Source organism: Andrena cerasifolii, chromosome 13 (genome assembly GCF_050908995.1).
Source record: "Andrena cerasifolii isolate SP2316 chromosome 13, iyAndCera1_principal, whole genome shotgun sequence".
NCBI classification, from domain to species: Eukaryota; Metazoa; Arthropoda; class Insecta; order Hymenoptera; family Andrenidae; genus Andrena; species Andrena cerasifolii.
The window spans coordinates 11,854,548-11,873,113 of record NC_135130.1 but is presented as its reverse complement, the minus strand read 5'-3'; the positions used below and the strand labels follow the sequence as shown (position 1 = coordinate 11,873,113).

The 18,566-nt window shown below is 46.8% G+C and overlaps 1 protein-coding gene across 4 annotated transcripts in view; it reads left to right on the top strand.

The window, feature by feature from the left end:
• The window catches only part of Gefmeso (Guanine nucleotide exchange factor in mesoderm), a 38,076-nt gene that overhangs the window by 15,849 nt on the left and 3,661 nt on the right, over window positions 1-18,566 (top strand). For 2 of the 4 annotated variants that reach the window (XM_076825979.1, XM_076825980.1), the window contains exons 2-11: window positions 15,304-15,837; window positions 16,522-16,736; window positions 16,806-16,906; window positions 16,979-17,095; window positions 17,207-17,357; window positions 17,436-17,774; window positions 17,845-17,940; window positions 18,014-18,143; window positions 18,211-18,368; window positions 18,428-18,532. In XM_076825979.1, coding sequence (XP_076682094.1) covers window positions 15,304-15,837; window positions 16,522-16,736; window positions 16,806-16,906; window positions 16,979-17,095; window positions 17,207-17,357; window positions 17,436-17,774; window positions 17,845-17,940; window positions 18,014-18,143; window positions 18,211-18,368; window positions 18,428-18,532 — 1,946 coding nt within the window. Of the gene's footprint in view, window positions 1-8,338; window positions 8,804-9,560; window positions 9,739-15,303; window positions 15,838-16,521; window positions 16,737-16,805; window positions 16,907-16,978; window positions 17,096-17,206; window positions 17,358-17,435; window positions 17,775-17,844; window positions 17,941-18,013; window positions 18,144-18,210; window positions 18,369-18,427; window positions 18,533-18,566 lie in introns of those variants that run through there. The other 2 variants (XM_076825981.1, XM_076825983.1) reach the window with 2 other exon arrangements.

Genomic DNA, 18,566 nt, shown 5'->3' with positions numbered 1-18,566 from the left:
AGACCGTTGAACTGATATCCAACACCATCAGCCATTCGATACGCATGCTAACTGGCAATGACGAGGACACTCGCATTCGATACGCTAATGACATAAATATTCGGGCCACAGGATATATATTAAGTCCTCGGAAATATAGACTCTATTCTCTTTGCTAACGTGACACGACTTTACTGTCACCCATATTCGTTCAATTTTGTCACAGTATTCGGCGCCAGAAGACTTATTTTTGTGTCCCTATAGTCAGGACAGAATCCACTGTCCTGGACCTCCCACTACTCCACCAAGCAGCCACGCCCATTCATCCGCACGAGACTGAACATCGTTTCTCGAGTGGTGGGTATCGGAATAATCGCGCAAGCATTTATTTTAATCCGCAAACAATCGCGTCTCCGCGAGAATTCCCACCACCTCGTAACCGCACTTTCTCCTTACCGCACCGTTCGGGGCCTCGCCCTTTTAATTTTCGACCGTAGAACGAGTCCCGCCGTTTCACGAAATTCATCGCCCATGTCGCTCCTTTTTTTTTTGTGAAAGCGGGAATATTGTGTTTCACGGTACGCGACATTAGAAGCGCGTTTGCTCTTTGTATCGAGTTTCGTTTCGCTGGCGCGTTACGTCGAACCGCGTTCCCCTATTTTTCTCCGCGCTCGATGTAAGTTTCAAATCTCGCGCCATAAATTCAACGACTTTATCGAACGAGGAACAGAGTCGTTTTCGCGTCCCATCGCGGAGGATAACGATAGAGCATGCATGAAACATAAAGCAGCGTCGATTACCATCGTCGATGAAGTTCAGCTGGGTTATGAATATTCACCGAGGACGCGCGTGTCGATAATAATAAAAATTCACCCCCCCCCCCCATAAACATGACTCATGTACGAAAGAAACTAATTCCCTTTAATTCGCGAAAAAAAATTAAAGAAGCTCACGTGCAAAGATTGTGAAATCAACTCTGCTAATTCCAATTGTATTCTCGTTCCCCGCTCGAACACTGATTCCTCTGTCACTTTTTATACTTGACATTCATTTTTTGGCCACTAACTAATTCAGTGCTCAGATTTTCAGCTTCGGTTTTAAAGATAAGATAATATTGTCGTTCCCATTTCGCTAGCATTCGTGTATAGAGACATGGTCGCTCAGTGTGCCTATGGGTAGAGGGGGAAGGGGAATTAGCAGGAAAGAGCAGAATAAGTGCGGACAATCGGGAAACACCACCTTGAGCAGCCACCCACGACTTCTGCGCGACTACTTTGCGAATTATGTTAATCGATCAGCGTGATTCCATCGTCAGAGAGTCGCTGAATCGTTCCCTCGCTGTTGTGCATGTTAAACCAGCTGTGCGTACTTGGAGGAGGGAGAATAGAGCGCGGTGAGTTTGACAAGTGGGATCGCGGCTTTATGCTTCCTCCACCTTTATATCTTTGATGGATCCTAAGGATATCGTCTGTTTCTTCATTTTTAATTAAAGTAAGAGATGGAGACAAGTTTTGTGAGTCTGTCGAATAGAATTTTTCAAACTTAATTTCAAACTACTAGGTAGGATATAATACTACTAGGAAATGGAAGCGAAAATTAATTAGAAGATTTTATACCGGTAATTCCCAACCTGTGGGTCGCGAAATGTTTTCTGGGGGGTCGCCACGGTTATTTTTAATTTATAATTTTTAACAGTGATTTTTCATAACCTAAATATTATAAAAGGGAATGATCGCAACTCAAAAAACGTTGAAGAACACTGTCTTATGCGATTGGAGTTGGTTTCATTGAGATTTTAAGTACCTAGATTTAAATTTATGCTTTCTGGGCCGTACTAATACAAACTAGACGCTTCAAATTATCAATTAATGTAAAAAATCAAACACGTGTGTAATTTGCTGAAATTTTATAGCACATTCTTGCTTACGTAGCCGGAATTACCCTGATTTCCCCCACTTTTTTCCTAGTTGCAACTAAAGGACCCTGTATTATGTAACTCGGTTGCTTTTTTGTTAGCGGAGGCAATGTTGCACACCGAGCGATCTTTCCCACAGGCGGCGATATGCAAAATTCGACATTAGCCGAAGCGTGATCTATCGGCGTCCTTAATTAGTGGCTGGCCACATTTATCTCGGGTATTTAGCAATCCTAATCGTTGCTCTTCCGGTGGCTGGGTGATCTCGAACGATGGATCGATCCTATCTGCGAAAACGACCTCTGTGCAGGCCGAGCTATACAGGGTGGGGCTTCTGAAATTGGAGCATTTCCTAGTTATCACTAATCGAAGCAATTCTTTTAAATCAGAGTTGAAAAAGTAGCTTCCTTTACTTTTCAAACTAAACTCCGCTTTTTATGAAACCGTAATTTTATACACTCCAATGTGATTACCTCGTTGCTTATTTGCACTCTTCTTCAAAGTTGAAAATATTTTTGGGGACGAGTAGAAGCTGGTTGAATTTATCAATGCAAACCACCCACCCGTTATGTTGTAGGGGCCACGACGAAAAGCCGCGGCCTGGGTTCACGGTGCAAACTCGGCAAAGCTCAACGTGAGAAATCACTTTCATCGCTCCTCCTTGGTAAGGAATTAAAAAGCAAACACAGAAAGAGAGAGTGTCTTCGCGTAACAAGCCGATCGAATTACTAGGAGTCGGAACATAGGCTAATTTCATCCGATCGGCCAGTTCCCCGTCGTCTCTTCTTACGGCAGTGCGTTGAACCAGCCCCGTTGGTCGTTTCAGCAAATTCTGGCGTTGATTGTTTAAAGGAAGTGGCTAAAATTTATCACCGTCGCTGCGACGGCTTCCGAGTATTTATTAAATATTCTGGTTAAAAGATCGCCCCATTGCGTAGGCCATGGAAATTGGATCGAAAGGAACGCGACGTTTCTAATTGTCGGATTTATTGGTCGTCGAGCTGGGAGCGCCAAAAGGGCCAATGCAAATGCAGACGCGTCCAGTGCAAAGAAAAGGAAAGGAGTTTCTAATTGCCGTGCAAACATCGACAAAGCCATTATTCCTTCTTCTTTTTGCAAATTGCCAGACTTGCTGACGGAACGCGCTGAATAACTGCAGTCGAAGCGAAAGTTGCGTTCGCTACATTCGTCACTTTGCGAGGATTTCTTTGAGAGGATGCAAGAGTAATTGATATAAAGGTTGTTGGAACGAATGTACTGGTTTGCAGGCTTTAACTTAGGCATCGTTGGACCCAGATTTTTTAAGGCTCCCAGACTTTTATGGCTTGCATATTTCAGCCCCTAGTTTTCATATAGTTCAGGTGCCTTGTTTTCAAATTTTTGCGAATCGCAGGACCCCCAGATCTCTGAATCGAAGGCCTCAGGGTCTTCAGAAGCGTAGGACTTCAGATCCTACATTTCATCTGAAACTTTTCATCCCAGAGTCCCTAGGTCCCCTGATCTAAGACTCTACAAGACCCACGTTCAAATTTTCCTCACGGAACAACCATATACATATTTCGTACCTTGAACTTCCCTTCCTGCCCGCGAATTCCATCGATTCCAAGGATGGACATATCCCTCTCGAAACTGCGACGCCCCCCGGTCGTCTTAGCCGGCTGCACCTGCAGGCAGAGGACGGTCTACTTGCTGGACGGGTATTCAAGTGGAAAGAGGTGACCGGCTTTTAAAATTCTGGGTTAACGACACGCGGCACCGTCGGTCGGCTTTGTGCCCTTTTTTGGAGGCCGTCGAAAAATCGATTCGGCGCTATTTTCAGGGAGACGCGTCGCCAGCGTCGAGCCCCAGGGGGGCCCCCTATCCGCTTGCGCGATCAATTACTCCCGGTCCAGTAGAGAAAGTGACAGCAGGTAAGTCCCTCTCCGATCTGTCCTTCCCTTTGACGAATTTCACTTTGCGGAGCACTACTACGGTAATCAATACCGCTTAATAGCCTGCCCCAAGGGGGGAGGGGTAAAGGAAATGGTCACCATTAACACTTCGACTGTCAGCGTGTTTGCATTCCGTGAAAGGCATCGAAACTATTATCGACAAGCATTTCATAAAATTCAAACGGAGCCTTTTTGGGACCACGCGCCACTGAAAGTGTTCACTCGTGGGCTGTCTATCATCCAGTGAACTTGACTTTGATTGGGCAAGGCTGTTCCCCGAACGATTTCCATATCGTCGCCGCGGAGGTCCGCCGGGGATTTATCTTATCTTGACCGTGGCCATTTAATTCCGCCGTGAATATCGCTATTGAGTAAAATGGGCCCCTTCCGCCGCGACTCTCTCGCTTCTTTCCCGCTTGGATCTCTCCTCCGCCCGCCACTCCACTGCCGACAGCATTCGCCGCGACGCGGCGTCGCGCTGCTACCAAAGAGGGGGTTCAGAGGGGTAACGGGGGCGCCTGGCGCTGGCGCCGTCCTGCTGCACGCATTTTTCCGCGTCGATCTGTGCCGCGACTTAGCCCCCTTTCTGGGAGAAGCTAACGCACCGGCACGTGACCGTATCCTCGATAGAATTCCGTTTGATCGAACTTGCTGTGGGTGGCGGGGGGCAAGGGGGGCCTGGATGGTTTGGATAACAGGTTGCGCCTCGAACCACGAAGGCTTGCTAACCGTCAGTGAATTTATACAGGTCTTGTAATAATAATAGGGACATTCCACGCGAAATTCAATATGTTGTAGTCTTTCGGGATATATAAACATATCTCGAAGGATTTTTCACAATTTTCAGAAATGTCGATTTTACAGCTGTTTGAAGGTAACGACTTGACAGTCGCTTTCATATTGGGTAATCACGTATATAGCATTCCATATAAAAAATAAAAGTCACCCTCGTTTCAAGGAAAATATTTCGAACACCAAAAATTCAGATACCGTATTATGTTGGATATAAAAAACAGTAAGAGTTTTCCTCCTTCAGTTTTTTACAAATACTTACCAATTTGTTTAAAATAATTGCACAGAAATGGTTAAAAAAATATGTTTCTGAAACTGAAATAATTTTTTCTTAAAACTTCAATGTCTTTTCTACAAATCGCCGTAAACCTCATCTCCATCCGTTTACTACTTCCATAGTTATAATTTATTGAAAAAAAAGTTAACACTTACCTTCAAACAGCTGTCAAATCGACATTTTTCAAAATTGTTAAAAATCCTTCGAGATATGTTTATATATCCCTAAAGACTACAGCATATTGAAATTTCAGCCACATCCGAAATGTTACTCCAAAAAGTGTCCGATTTCGCGTGGAATATCCCAATAGTAACGCGATAAAATATTAGGGGGGCGTTAATTTTTTGTGATACAACTAGGTCGGTGTTTTAGATTAATGAATCATTAACTTTAAAGATAGTTAGGGACAGAGGGCAGCACTGGTCGCCATAACCTAAATAATATGCATTGTGAGTAACGCGGCGAGTCTTTTTCACCCAAGTAAATCGTACACGCCTACTCGCGCGATCGCCGCGATTAAACGACGCGAAATTATAGTTTCGCCCCCTCTTCTCCCGCCGCGGTGTTAAATAATGCCCCGTGGATAGCAGCGTGCCAACAGGATGCTTTACGAGGTCCACGAAGTTACTTAAGAATGTATTCCAGGGGCGGAGTATATCGTTAGGGGCATTTTTCTTGGGGGATTCGAGCTTCGAGGGGCTATTAACGTTGGAGATCGAACTCGCGGTGGATAGTAAAATTAACGCGATACCTAGTTGTCCTGGTGGATTACTGTAGATATTAGTTGTCAACTGGCTCTTCGTGAACGAAAGTTATTCCTTCTAAAAAGAAAAAGGAGTAGTCGAATCCTTTGACGCTTCCTTCATCCCTACAATAAAAATCAAAACCTCCCCATATATTTTGAATCGTTGATGGGAGTTTGGTTATCAGAGACACATCTTATGTGGAGGGATAATTTGATGCCCCGGAATGTCAGAAATATGGGATTTCGAGTGCAGCTTGGACGTCGTCTAGTTTCTTTTTTTAACGAACGCTCTCTCTGGCTGGCATACCGTGCCAATTATTCCCCGCACGGAAGTTGCACGGCCTGGCGTGAGAGATTGATGCAAGTCGATGCACTCTGCGCGCATGTTTTATTCATACCTTTCACCGGGGCCCGATAAGAAAATTATATTTAAAGCCGGCGCCCCGGTGATGTCGCGGGAAAAGAGAAAACCGGGACCGATTCGATTCGATTTGTCTTCATCGGCTGGAAAGTGATGGTGCCCGGTCATATTGCTTCGCTCTTCTGCGCTCGAAGTAGCAACGACAGTTGTTTTGAAAGAGACTATAGTGTCCACTTATGTTTGTTAAAATTGTTGGTTTCAAGTAATACAGTAAGTAAACTGCAATAATTGATTCAGTTATGGAGGTGCGAGGAATACCTAGTTACCACTTTTTGGGGGTCTAGAGGTTAGTCTTTTTGGGACTTAGTCCCTTTCTAACTTGAACCTGGGAAGTTATCCTATTATCTACGCGACAATCACCTCCGATCTTCATAGATCCCAATATGGGATGGGAGTAGTCCCAAATTATTCAGGCTATAGATGATTCCGCAATATGTTTCTTAATCTGAAACTTATTATCAGAGGCCAATATTCGATGAGCACACGGTATCAGTGGTGTCTTTGACCTCCGTAAGATTCAACAATGGCGCAATCCAAGCAATTAAGCGCACCATAAGTCCCACCGCCTCGAAATACCCACCACTCAACGAAATTCAGTCCATCGGGCCCTTATCTCCGCAACGTCCAGGTCTGATCTCCATAACATCGAACCATGGAGCTGTTCCAAGGCATTAGGAGCACTAGGAATCCCGTTACCTCGAGTTCCAGAGTCTGCGGCGAATGAAAGTACCTAGTAGCGGGCCCAGGTGATTCATGGGCCCCGAGCGCGCTCGCAGCTCCCCCAGGAGACGCGTGCATTTCTTCGGCGAAGGACCGGGGCCTTGTTCCTCCTCCCCCGAATTCCTTCCCCGCGAGAGGAAAAAGAGTGCCTGCGCTGCGGCAGCTAGAGCAACCGTAGTGAGTCACTCTCGGTGACTGGCTCGTTGTAATTCATTGCGATGATTGAACCCCCACCAGGCCCACTCTGGAGTACGGCTTCATTCACATTGCAAGAACGCTGACCCTTGGACGGTTGCCACTAGTCTGGTTTTTGCAGATGGAATTCTTTTTAGAAAAGTAGAAATTGGGGCTTACTGTAATATTTAATTAATTACTCCACATTCTGCTCGAATATGTCCAGATACAAAATTTGTCAAATTTCTAGTAAGAGAGACTGGGGAAAAATCGGGACATTACAGATAAAATCTCATAACTTTCACATTATTAAGGTAAAAAAGAAATTGCAATTGGGATTCATTAGAATAAACTCTTTATTAAATAATAGTATATATCCAATTTTTTTAATCGAAGCAAAAATGCAAAAAAAATAATGATTTAAAATCCGCCGACCCTGGGGAGATTTTACTGAAACTAGCTAATGTTTTTCGAGTTTCTAGAGAACCAAAATGAATACCCCAATAGGAGACGGTGTTACACTGCGATTAAGATCGATTATCTTTACTATTTCCCACTGAACTCGGCCGAGTTACACAATTTCTGAATGAGAGATAACACTGTCAGCGACAGATTACGCGTAATTGGTAACCGGAGTCGATCCGATAGATGACATCCTCGATCACAATTTGTTAACCGTCTCGTTACACGCAATCGCGCGCGATACGTTCTTTCCATTTTATGCAACTACGCGTTACGCTCGTTGAATGATTAATAAGGCCGATAAGGAGCGAGCGGGCGAGATAAGTTCCCTCTGGGTTTCGTAAATGTATCACGGCGGGCCCAGGAGTCCTCGGTTTCTTTTCACAGAGGCGTCTCTGTTGTAAGAATGAAAAAGTATACTTAAAAAATAAGGCATCGTTGGTAAACTTCTTTTCGCCGAGAAATAGACAAACTTCTACACCCAGAAAAGAAAACTGGAGTATAATCCTTCGTCTTATCCATTCTAGAAAAATAAAGGAACTTGCAATTTCCAATAACCTGCAGAATAGCCTACTTATAAGGGTTCACCTTTTTTAACTTTGTAATACTCTAAAAAACATTTCCAGCAGAGTATCAGCTTTGCTATTTCTACCTCTTAAATTGAGTTCTTCTCTCCCCCAAAAGCCATCCCCCTATTCCTCACCTTGTTTCCCAACCTTTTTTGAGTCGCGATCCCCTTTTATAATATTCAAATAACCACCAGCCCTCCCCCATATAAGATAAGGTAACACATTAAAAATAGGTATTTCAGAAAACACTTGGCTACCTACAGGTTGAGAATCACTGGCCAAAGTGTTTCAGAAGCTGCAGAAGGTCACTTGATCTTCTCCCCCCATGGCATTGTGGAGGCCCCTTTAAGCTCAATCCCGCTCGTCGACACTCGGATCCGTCTATCCGAGTGGCACACTCGTTCCATTCCCATCTTCGCCTCTCTCCACAGTGTCTACCTGTTGCTCGAGCAGCGAAGGCTGCGCTCTACCTGCTCCACGTTCCCTGTCCCCTGGATACCTGACGTCCGCGCACCTGACTGGGCTCTCGTCTTCGTCGCTATCGTCCAGTTCGAGTCCTAGGCGACGGGAGCCGCGTACCCATTTCCCAGCTAGCCAAGCCGCGGGCAAGCTAGCGGCCACCTTGGCGGGCAGTGTCTTATTGGCTTTCCGTGAAACGTTGATCAACGGATGCAGTGATCGTGACGGACGTGATCGTGCCTAGTTGCTCGAATCAAGTGCTTCCTCTGCGGGGCAGTGGCGGTGTGGAGATTGATCGGAATGGCTGCGCGTGAACACGGTGTGCTCTGAAGTGTTGGAGGATCCCTTGGACACCTTCGGTGAGTAGCTTTGAGGAAACTGCAGAGATTGTGGGTGGTGGAGCGTGGCTCTGGGGGAGGCTAGGTTTGGAGGAGCTAGGATTTGAGGATTTGGAGAGACGGGAGAGGTAGTTTTGGGAGGTTCTCTGATGGTGTTGGACTCGAGAGTTTGTAGAGATAACGGGGGTGGAAAGACGTTAAGGTTTTCCACGTTTTAAAGCATTGTAGCACCTAGTATCAATTTCCGAGTAAATACAGACTGTTGAAGTTGGAATAGAGTGTAGGAAGAACTCTTTAAAACTTTGCACAAGAGCATTTATCTATGAGCTTCCATAAAATAGCATCGAGAAAAAAATCTTATCTGCGTCTACTTTGCGTCCCCTTCCGCAAAAATGATTCATTCAACCAGTCATAGACAAATGATCGCTTTTGTGCGTGGTCTGCGATAGCCTCCTACTAACGGAACGATTAGTATCCTCGTAGAACGACGGCCTAGAAACAGAGCAAGGTGGAGATAAATGAATATCAATGAAAAGACGTAGGTAACAATGCCGCAATGGCTGAAACCACTGAGCGAGGATGTGGAAGAGTTTTTTTCCTGGAGACAACGACCATCATCGTCGAAGATAGCGCTTATCAAATCGCTGATCTATTATTTGATCGCGGAGACATCGATGGAACGGGTTATCGTAGTTGAAACATCGGCTGCGAGTCGCGCAACCTCCTATGGGCGCAGAGCTCGCGTACGAATCGCGAAATACAATGATCGCCTTGGTGACGTTGCAAGTGCACAAAAAATTGCAGTCCTAGCCTCCGCGGTGTGCACAAGTGCGCTGTCATTCTTTTAAGGAAACGCTGAGACTCACTGTCGTCTGGTGTGAACTGTCAGAGGTTTGCATATCCCGTTTGGTTTAGGCTCCAGTTCGTCTCGAATCTTCCATCGAGTTTTCAATAAAGTGAGTCACTGTGATCGATTCTATTCGCCCGCTCGGCTTTTCGATACCGTTCGATTGTTTGAACATGTCAGGTGTCCGATAAGATACTCGGAGGCTCGCGGTTCAATGCAAAGTGTCCGCGTTTAACAGTTTCTAAAAATACTGCGCGGGTACCGTAACTAAGGTCGCAACTAGGGCAGAAGGTCCCCATAAACTCGGTTCCCCGTCGAAAGAGGCGGCTGTTGGATGCCGTCGGTCGAATTCCACGGATACATTCCTCGGCTAACGTAATAACGTCACCTCTAGACGGCCGGATTATTCGGGCAATCAAGACTAATCCTGGAGATACCGCTCGGCCATAATTGACTACACTGTGGCTCGTGCAGCGCGCAATTAGAGGGAGTATTGCCGACTTTCCATAGAAAACGATCCAATTGCTCGGCTATCGGATTCCTTGCGCTCTTGGGTGGATTTAAGGATGATCCATAGATCGCAATTTAAGGTAGATCATGGCAGATTGTCGTAGACGTCTGAACGAATTCCAATATTGAATTTGAGAACATCGTTTCCCTCAGCAATGCGCTTATTCACTTTCTATCAATGTTCTTGAAAACCACCCTGTATAATACATTGCAGAGCAGCGAATTACGTATCGATAAGTTGGTACACATTCATTCTAAATATACGCATCAAGACACTCCTCTAAAATGCCTCATAGAAAGATTCCACGCCACCTCAATTGAGCCTATTACATTATCGCTCATTATCGCCCTCGGGAGACCTTTTATCTTCATCCACTGTTACCTGCGCCATCCTTTCAGCTACACCTTTACCTCCGCCATTCTCTGCACCCATATACCCACCAATAGCAGGCGTAATCAATATTTTTTGATTATTTACACGTATTTGTCACTCCCCCTCCGTTAAAGTCACCGTTACTACGCGCCAGTGGTGGCTGCGGCTCGGACAGCCAACAGGTAGCCCCGTCGAGGGGTCTGGGGAGCAGACACTTGTACACGGCATGTCGCTTTATCCCTCGGAATGCATACGTTGGAATGCGCCTCGGTGGCGAGCGTTTCCGGGTGCATCTCCAGGAACAGATAAGAGAAGAGAAACACAAAAGGCAGGCTGGAATTCCGGGGCAGAGGAGTCTCACGTTGGCGCAACGTGATCCTCGTACTTGTCGCCGCGGCTACGTGAGTCGAATGCGAGCCGCCCTTTTTCTGGTCCGTCGCCGGTTTTCTGCTTTTCCGGCATTCCCTGCCGCGACCCCCGGCGCGCGAGACGGCCGTACGTGAGGTGGTTTGCCACCGGTGGATTTGCAACGGCCATTAGCCCTCCGCTGCTAGGGAAATTTGGAGCCCGGCCAACGTGGAACGCTCTTTCGTGGCGCGCGAAAGGATTTACGAACGAAGCCCGCGGATCTCGTAAGAGGAATTGGTAAAAAATTGCACGGCCCTCGAAGTTGGGGCCAACGATCTGGGGGGGAATGAATTCGTTGCACAATGGCGTGCCACCTATAGCCGGAGGTAAACGCGCAGCTGGGATACCCAGGACGACCACGTGAAGGAAGAATCCAAAGGAATTCGAATGACTCATGCGGAAAGATCGAACGTGTTAGAGGAAGCTACACGGTGAACGCTGACGCGGCGCAGTAGCGTGTCAGTGGTCTGTAAATAAGAAGGTGAAGAAAGTCGTCCATGAGAATGGGATTTGCGCGACAATAGCCCTCCATACATAATTTTACAGTTGATTCACCTTAAGAAGCCCTTAATCCGGCGGCTCGAGCGTCTTCCCATCGACGCCGGCATAAATTCCGAAATAATCTACATCGCGGCCGAGATAAGAGACAGGGATGCCTGATCGAGCAAGGGAAAGTCACGGATCGGCTCGCGTTTCCTCCAGGGGCGAAATAATCGGGCGAATCGCTCGCGAGCGCAATAGGCTGTTCGGTGGTGGAGGGACGTGCGTGAGATACGAGCATTAGTCGGCCGTGGAGACTGGCACGTTAACCCATTTGCATTCGAATCGAGCAATTAGCGCCAGCGATCCCCGAATTCCTTGGGCTCGCTACTTTTCTCCTTTGCTCGTCTATTAGCACGCTTTCGTGGCAGACGCCTGGCGGGGCAATGCCCGTTTCTGGCGCTGTTCCATGGGTTCGCGATCTATGGAGAAGATCGACGTGTTCGATGAGCTTAGATAGTTCGCCTCTGTTTATTAGGTTATGCGGGCCATAGGTGCTCCCTCTCTAGTCGAATGACAGTATCCTGGTACATTTGGTTTCCGTGACTGTGCCTCGCACCTGGCCACCGTAAAACAAACTCCGCGCGTGTTCGTCATCGCGCCATTTACTTGGTCAACAGACGGGAGTCGAAGTACAGTCTCTCCGACACTCTGTGCAACCGTTTCGTAACAGTCTTCTGTCCAAACACCCTTCGTGGGCTGCCGTTTCATTCCGCTTATCGATCTCTGAGAGCTAAAGCATTCCTCCAGGTGCAGATTAGATTTGGACTGGATCTGGGTCAACATCCCATTCAGGAAACACTTGTGCAGGTCTGGATCGTGCCCCAGGCAGGCTCTAGCTCGTTTAGAGTTAATTAGAAGAGGTACACGCGCCTCTCTGTCGAAAGTGCGAGTTTCTCGACGGCCGAGCGTCTCCATTGGCCTTTCTGGTCAGCATCGAGCGCGAGATTGTTAGTCATCGTCCCTTGTCCGCGATGTGCCGCTGCATTCCCGTGAGTCAGAGCAACGTGGTAGGCATACAGACGTCGCGTCGGAGCAGCAACGGCCACTCGAGACTTTTCAGCTCGCCCCGTTGCTTTTCGTCAATGAACGGACGTTTCCCTTTCTTTCAGGGGGCCCCGTGGACGCTATTTTTGCCATCCGTCGGCCGGCGAGGCCTCCTCGTGGCGCCAGCCTTTGCTCCTCCCCCTGTCTTACCCTGATACCTAATTTAAAACTTTACGTACAGGGCGATTCGCATAACCTGTCCACCCCGAATAAATCGGTTTACTGTCTAAAATAATTAAGTCATCGCGTATTTTTGTTTACTCGACACTGTAGATCGGGTAGCCTACACCAAATATACGAAGCGGTCTAATCCAGTGAAGAGAACCTCGATCAACCGAAAATCACAGCCCGAGGACGGCGGTCGAGAGAGTTAAGCGTCCGTGAAAGCGTGCTACCGATAAACGATCCACTGACCCGCGTTTTTCGCCTCTTTCGCCTCTTTTCGAGCTCGTGCCCGGGATAATCGTTTCGTAACTACCGTGTAATGCTGTAAATTGCCGTGATAAACGGCTCGATCGCCCTTCGTCCGCTCGGCCCTTTTATACAGCGTCCACTGGAAATCAGTCCTCCGCGAGGAATGCGGTTACGGGGGCGAGGTTTTGTGGGAAATGGACCATCGTGGGTTAATTACCAGACGGGCGTGCGTGACTCGATGATGGGTTCTCGATAAAAATGTACGAAATTAGTATTGAAAATGCAGATATTTAATTATAACGCAACGGTACAATTATGCTGTCTTAATGCTACATTAAGTTTTATTGCGGTTTCTCTTGGCCCAGGAACCTGCACTCCTAGTAGTGGCAACTTTTGTAGAATGAAAATTTGAATGAACATTTTCTAGTATTTTTTCATTCATGAATATTGGAATTTTTTCACACATGGTTAGATCGTTTGCTTCCCATGAAATACAGTTTCTAGAATGACCAGAAAGGTTTCTCGAAAATATGGCGCGAGCACTTCGGTGGCAGGCTATAGAGCCGCTGAAGAGTGGGTCCGTCGACGATAAAAAGGAGCGTGTAAACGTCAACGTGGCCATTGCTCACCGTGACAGTGAAGTTCAATGCACTTGGCTCGCGAGCTGATTTCCAGCCTTTCCCACGACACGGATAACGCATTTCCATTCAAATTTTCCGCTAAATCCACGAAGCAACTTTTTCCTCGAACTCCCCAATGAACATAAACCCTCATTTTCACCCCATTGGCACTCCAAGTGTCTCCACATTCTTCCAACCTCCATAATCTCACCAAATGCATGTTGTACACGTGGAAGTGGTTTTCGGCGCGTTTCCCCTGGATTACCTAATGGGAGCAGTAGTCTGGAACCGTGTCATCGGTTCTCGGTGTGACAAGTCTGCGAGGGAGCTGGTGCACGCGAGGCTGAGACGAAAGTTGGTCCCGGTTCTATTATTAGCCGAGTTCCAGCCAAGTGCAGCATCGCGATCGGCAGAGGAACGCATATGGCCTGCAGCGGGCGAAGCGGGGTGCAGCCGAAAGGGACAGGGGAGAGAAATGGTCCTTGGTTCTTCCAGTGGAAGCTGGACTAACCGTTTCTATCCATTATTCGACTCCGGTAGGGTTTTTTGGAATTAATGTCGCGGTTCTTTGTTTCTTTATTGGGGGGAGAATTGATTGAACTTTGCGAGTGCTCGGAGGATGTATTTCAGTCCACTTTGTAGCGAGACGATTCGTTTACTGGACGCGCGCATAAATAACCGAGGGCCAATCTGCTTCGTGTAAAATTTATACGTTGCTTTCTTTGCGCGTTCTTTACGAGAGGTGTTTTGCATCCATATCCGACAGCCTCGGCTCTTGAAAGAATAACTTCCTCCGAAACACAGTTTTCCTCCTTATTATACATGGTGTTTCATTATAACCCTGCAACGGTGGGGAAGTGTTTCGATACAGAGTCTCAGTTTTATTCCAGTCGAATGTTAGTGGGAAGCTTTCTTGGATCACCCTGTATAATTCAACCGCCCGAAATGCAAAAACGTGTACGCTTTAGCTGGAACAAGTTCATTGCACGTTGATCCATCTGCCTGGGGGAATTGGTAACCATCAACCCGCCCGTTTGTTTATACAATATCGTTATGTTTCACGGGGGTGGGCATGTAAAAGCCTGCACTGTTTTCTAGCCAGCCAGCATGCGCGCCTGAAACCCGATATTGGCAATAAACAAAATTCTGGCGATCCATAATTGTCTTCTGATACTGCAGGCAGCTTTTCGTTCAGAAATTCCCTCAATTCTCACCATCTCCCTCTTAAAATTCACGTATCTTCATAGTTGCAGCCAAGCGTCCCTCTCTAATTATCTACTAAACAGAAATCCTCAAGAATTTTGACTGAATCAGTGAGAAATCTAATTAGTACAATGTACCGAGGGCCATCCTGAAGATCTTCGGCTTAAGACAGACCCATTTATACGCCCATATGACTTGTTCAATTTAACCAGCCGCGGTGGCCGTGATGGAAAAACACAGGTTCTCGTTAGATCACCGAAGTTTTAAGCATCACAGGGCAGCGTTCTGGGGAGGGATGGGTGGTAACAGCCGCTTGCTGCTGGAACCCCACCCTATAGTATTAAAAGGATGAGGAGGAATAAGGATAAAAAGAGGATATATATATATTATATTATATTTTTTATTATGAGCCTGGAAAAAAAACGAGAATTGTAAAGAGAAAAAAAGAAAAACGGAATGAAAAAAATAACTACGAGTGAGTGGCAGTGTGCACAGGAAAAACAATAAACAGGATAAAAAGATCTTGAATTTTCATGAACCACCTGATGTTTCGTTTCAGGGTCGAGCACAGACCTGGTGCCCCAGGTGCTGGGGATGTTCGACGAGCTAGCACGTCGGGGTAACGGCTACACCGACCATGTAGTCCTGCCAACGGTGCTGCAAAAGCGACTGAGCCTGGTGTCGTCTCATCGGGGTTCCATATTCGGCCAATTCTGCCCCGAAGTGGCGAAGACCCAGCAGGAGGAGGCGATGGCCGACCAGCAGCCACCGGTAGAAACCACCGTGGAGGTGGTCGTGGCCGAGGAACCGCCGCAGGAGAAGCACGGAAACATCTACGGGACGCTGGGCAGCGCCCAGCAAGAGGATAGGACCGATTGCGCGGTCATAGAGAAGCCTTACCACAGAGAGAGCAACGGGCTGTCGCCACTTCGGTACCACAGACGGTGCAGGAACGCTGGCAGGCCGCTTTCTGGCAGCTCGGTGGCGTCCAGCACCTCCTCCAGCGGCTGCAGCAACCAGGGAAACACTTGCAACGTTAACCCGTATTTAGCGTCCGTCGAGTCTCTGGCTGATACCTGCGCCAGTTCCCAGGGTGAGTGGCTCTTCTTTAAGTTTCTAATAAAAAGACTGCGAGGGTGTATGAGACTTTCGGAAGCCACAGTGAATATTGACAAACTGAGAAAATTGAGAAACTTGTAGAAAGTGGAATTGGTCAGTTTGGTAGATTATGCCTTTACCGTCAGGCTACCCCCTTGCGCTTGAGATTCTCAGGGCACAGCTCACCGAAGCTGATGTTAGTTAACTGCAATCTTTGCGAGAAGAATACTTGAAAATCTGTAGAATATAAAAAAGGAAAGTTTTTTTTCACCATAAAGACAGAAATGCGAAGCCTGTCCATGCATTTCATCACCCTGCAACGAAAGGGAAGCTAAGCAGTATCCCCGAAGACCGATTGTCGGCCATCGCAATTCAGGCCGCGCAAACAGTCGTTTTCCTCGACGATGGCGGAACGCCACGGGAGAACTTTATTGCCGCCGCTATCATTACTGTCATTGCTGGTTATTACGCTACAGCGGAGAGAAAGTCGGGGTCCTTGGAATCTGCTTGGACTGATACGTTGGGAAACGGATTTCTAAAATGTTTCAAGCTTTGGAGCACTCGTTTGTTCAGAAATAAGCGAGGCAATAGTCGTGGCTTTGTTCCCATTGATACAGGAGGGTTGAAGGAGACAAGTCAACGTCGATGATGATTAATTTCTTTGTTAATGATGAAATAGGTTCTGGGGACAGCGGAGTGGTGACGGTTTCGGAAACGAATTGTCGAATCGGAAGCGACGGCAGTGGTCAAAGGAGAAATTGCGCCGAGGAGGACCCTTTGTTATCCTACAAGGCGCGTTACTCCGACCCACATCGAAATCCCATGGAAAGGGTGCTCCTCGAGATAGTCGACACCGAAGCGATATACGTGGAGCACCTGCGACAAATTATCCAAGTAATTACTCCACTTTCTTGATACTTCACTGATCTAGGATCGTGGGATTTTAATTTGTCGATCTTCCAGGGTTACCTTATATTGTGGAGAAACGATCCGGCATCGTTTGCCCATCAAATGCAACTGAGTGACTTATTTAGTAATATCGAAGATATTTTTCAATTCAACAGGTAAGAGGTTTCTTAATTCTGTCTTTTGTGTTTTGTATATATATATTTATAAGCGCGCATATTTGATTCCAGAGAGTTCCTTAAAGAAATAGAGAAATGTGGCTTGGACCCTGTTTGCATGGCAAACACATTTATAAAGCACAACTCAGGATTCAAAGTGTACACAGAGTACTGCACCAATTATCCCAGGTAAGTGGCTAAATGTTTGCTGAGTGTATCGGCTACAGAATATTTTATAACGAATTCCGCACTTGTCCGTGCTCTTCAGTTTTGCCTTCATATTAATGCAGCTGTTTTCAGGACAGTTTCTGTGTTGACGGACCTGATGGGCCAAGAAGAAACGGCGAACGCGTTTCGAGAGAGGCAAGCAGCCTTGAGGCACGCGCTGCCCCTTGGATCGTTTCTTCTGAAACCAGTTCAAAGGATCCTCAAGTACCATTTACTGTTAGAGGCAAGTTTTGCGTTTAGTTTTGCTCGGTAATCTGCCAGATCGGAATTGAAAACGGAGGATGCTGAACAAATTCTGCAGAACTTGTCGAAGGAGTATGGAGGGGACTGCGAGCTGAGGGAGGATGAGGCTGAGGGGAGGAAAGCGATAGAAGCGGCTCTAGCTGCGATGACTGGCATCGCGAAGCACATTAACGCGATGAAGAGGAGACACGAGCATGCCGTGCGTGTTCAAGAGATCCAGTCCCTTCTTTATGGCTGGTCCGGTCCAGATTTAACTACCAGCGGCGAATTGGTGGCAGAAGGACGATTCAGAATGCGGGGAGCCAAGGCTCCTAGGCACGCTTTCTTGTTCGACCGTATGCTTCTTCTTACTAAGAAGAAAGAGGATGGGCTTCTAGTCTACAAAGCTCACATAATGGTACGCAGCTTCTTTACTTTATCTATAACTACGCAGGCCTTTAGTTTTCTTATTAATTTTCCACCCACAGTGTTCAAACTTAATGCTCATCGAGAGTATCCCTGGAGAACCGCTTAGTTTTCATGTGATTCCTTTCGACAATCCTCGACTGCAGTATACATTGCAGGTAAAGCCTGGATGCGTTTTCAATTTTTATTAGAATCTGTAGCTTGGTACTGATTTATGCTTCTTTTTATTAGGCGAGGAACTTGGAACAAAAGAGGGAATGGACTCTGCAGATAAAGAGGGTGATCCTCGAGAATTACAATGCAGTTATACCTTCCCATGCGAGACAGTTAGTTTTGCAACTCGGTCAGACGCAGCCAGAAGGTATATCGCAGAGTCGATTAAGAAATCTTGTTTAATTAACATTAATTACACGGGGGAACCGTTGCAGACGACGCTTTGGCAGACAAAGGGTCGGCGAAGAAGCAGTATTCCGCGCCACCGGAGTACTTAGAGAAGCGGAAGCAGGAGAGGGAGAGACGAAGGTCTGAGACTGGGCTGAGGCAGAAGTTCAAGAAGGGTGGCAGAAAGTCTGAGACTACAACTGAGGTAGGATTCTCGCGCGTATCGCAGTTCTTTCTTCAAATTGATTCATGTTATTCCTTCAGGATTCTCCAGCATCGCCAAGGAAAAATCAGAACGAGGATTCCAATGTCAATGACTCCAGAGATCAAGGTCTTAGAGCTTCGGATGGACGCGGGTCAAAAGTCAAGGTAATCAGTGATTTTAGAGTACATATTTATAAAG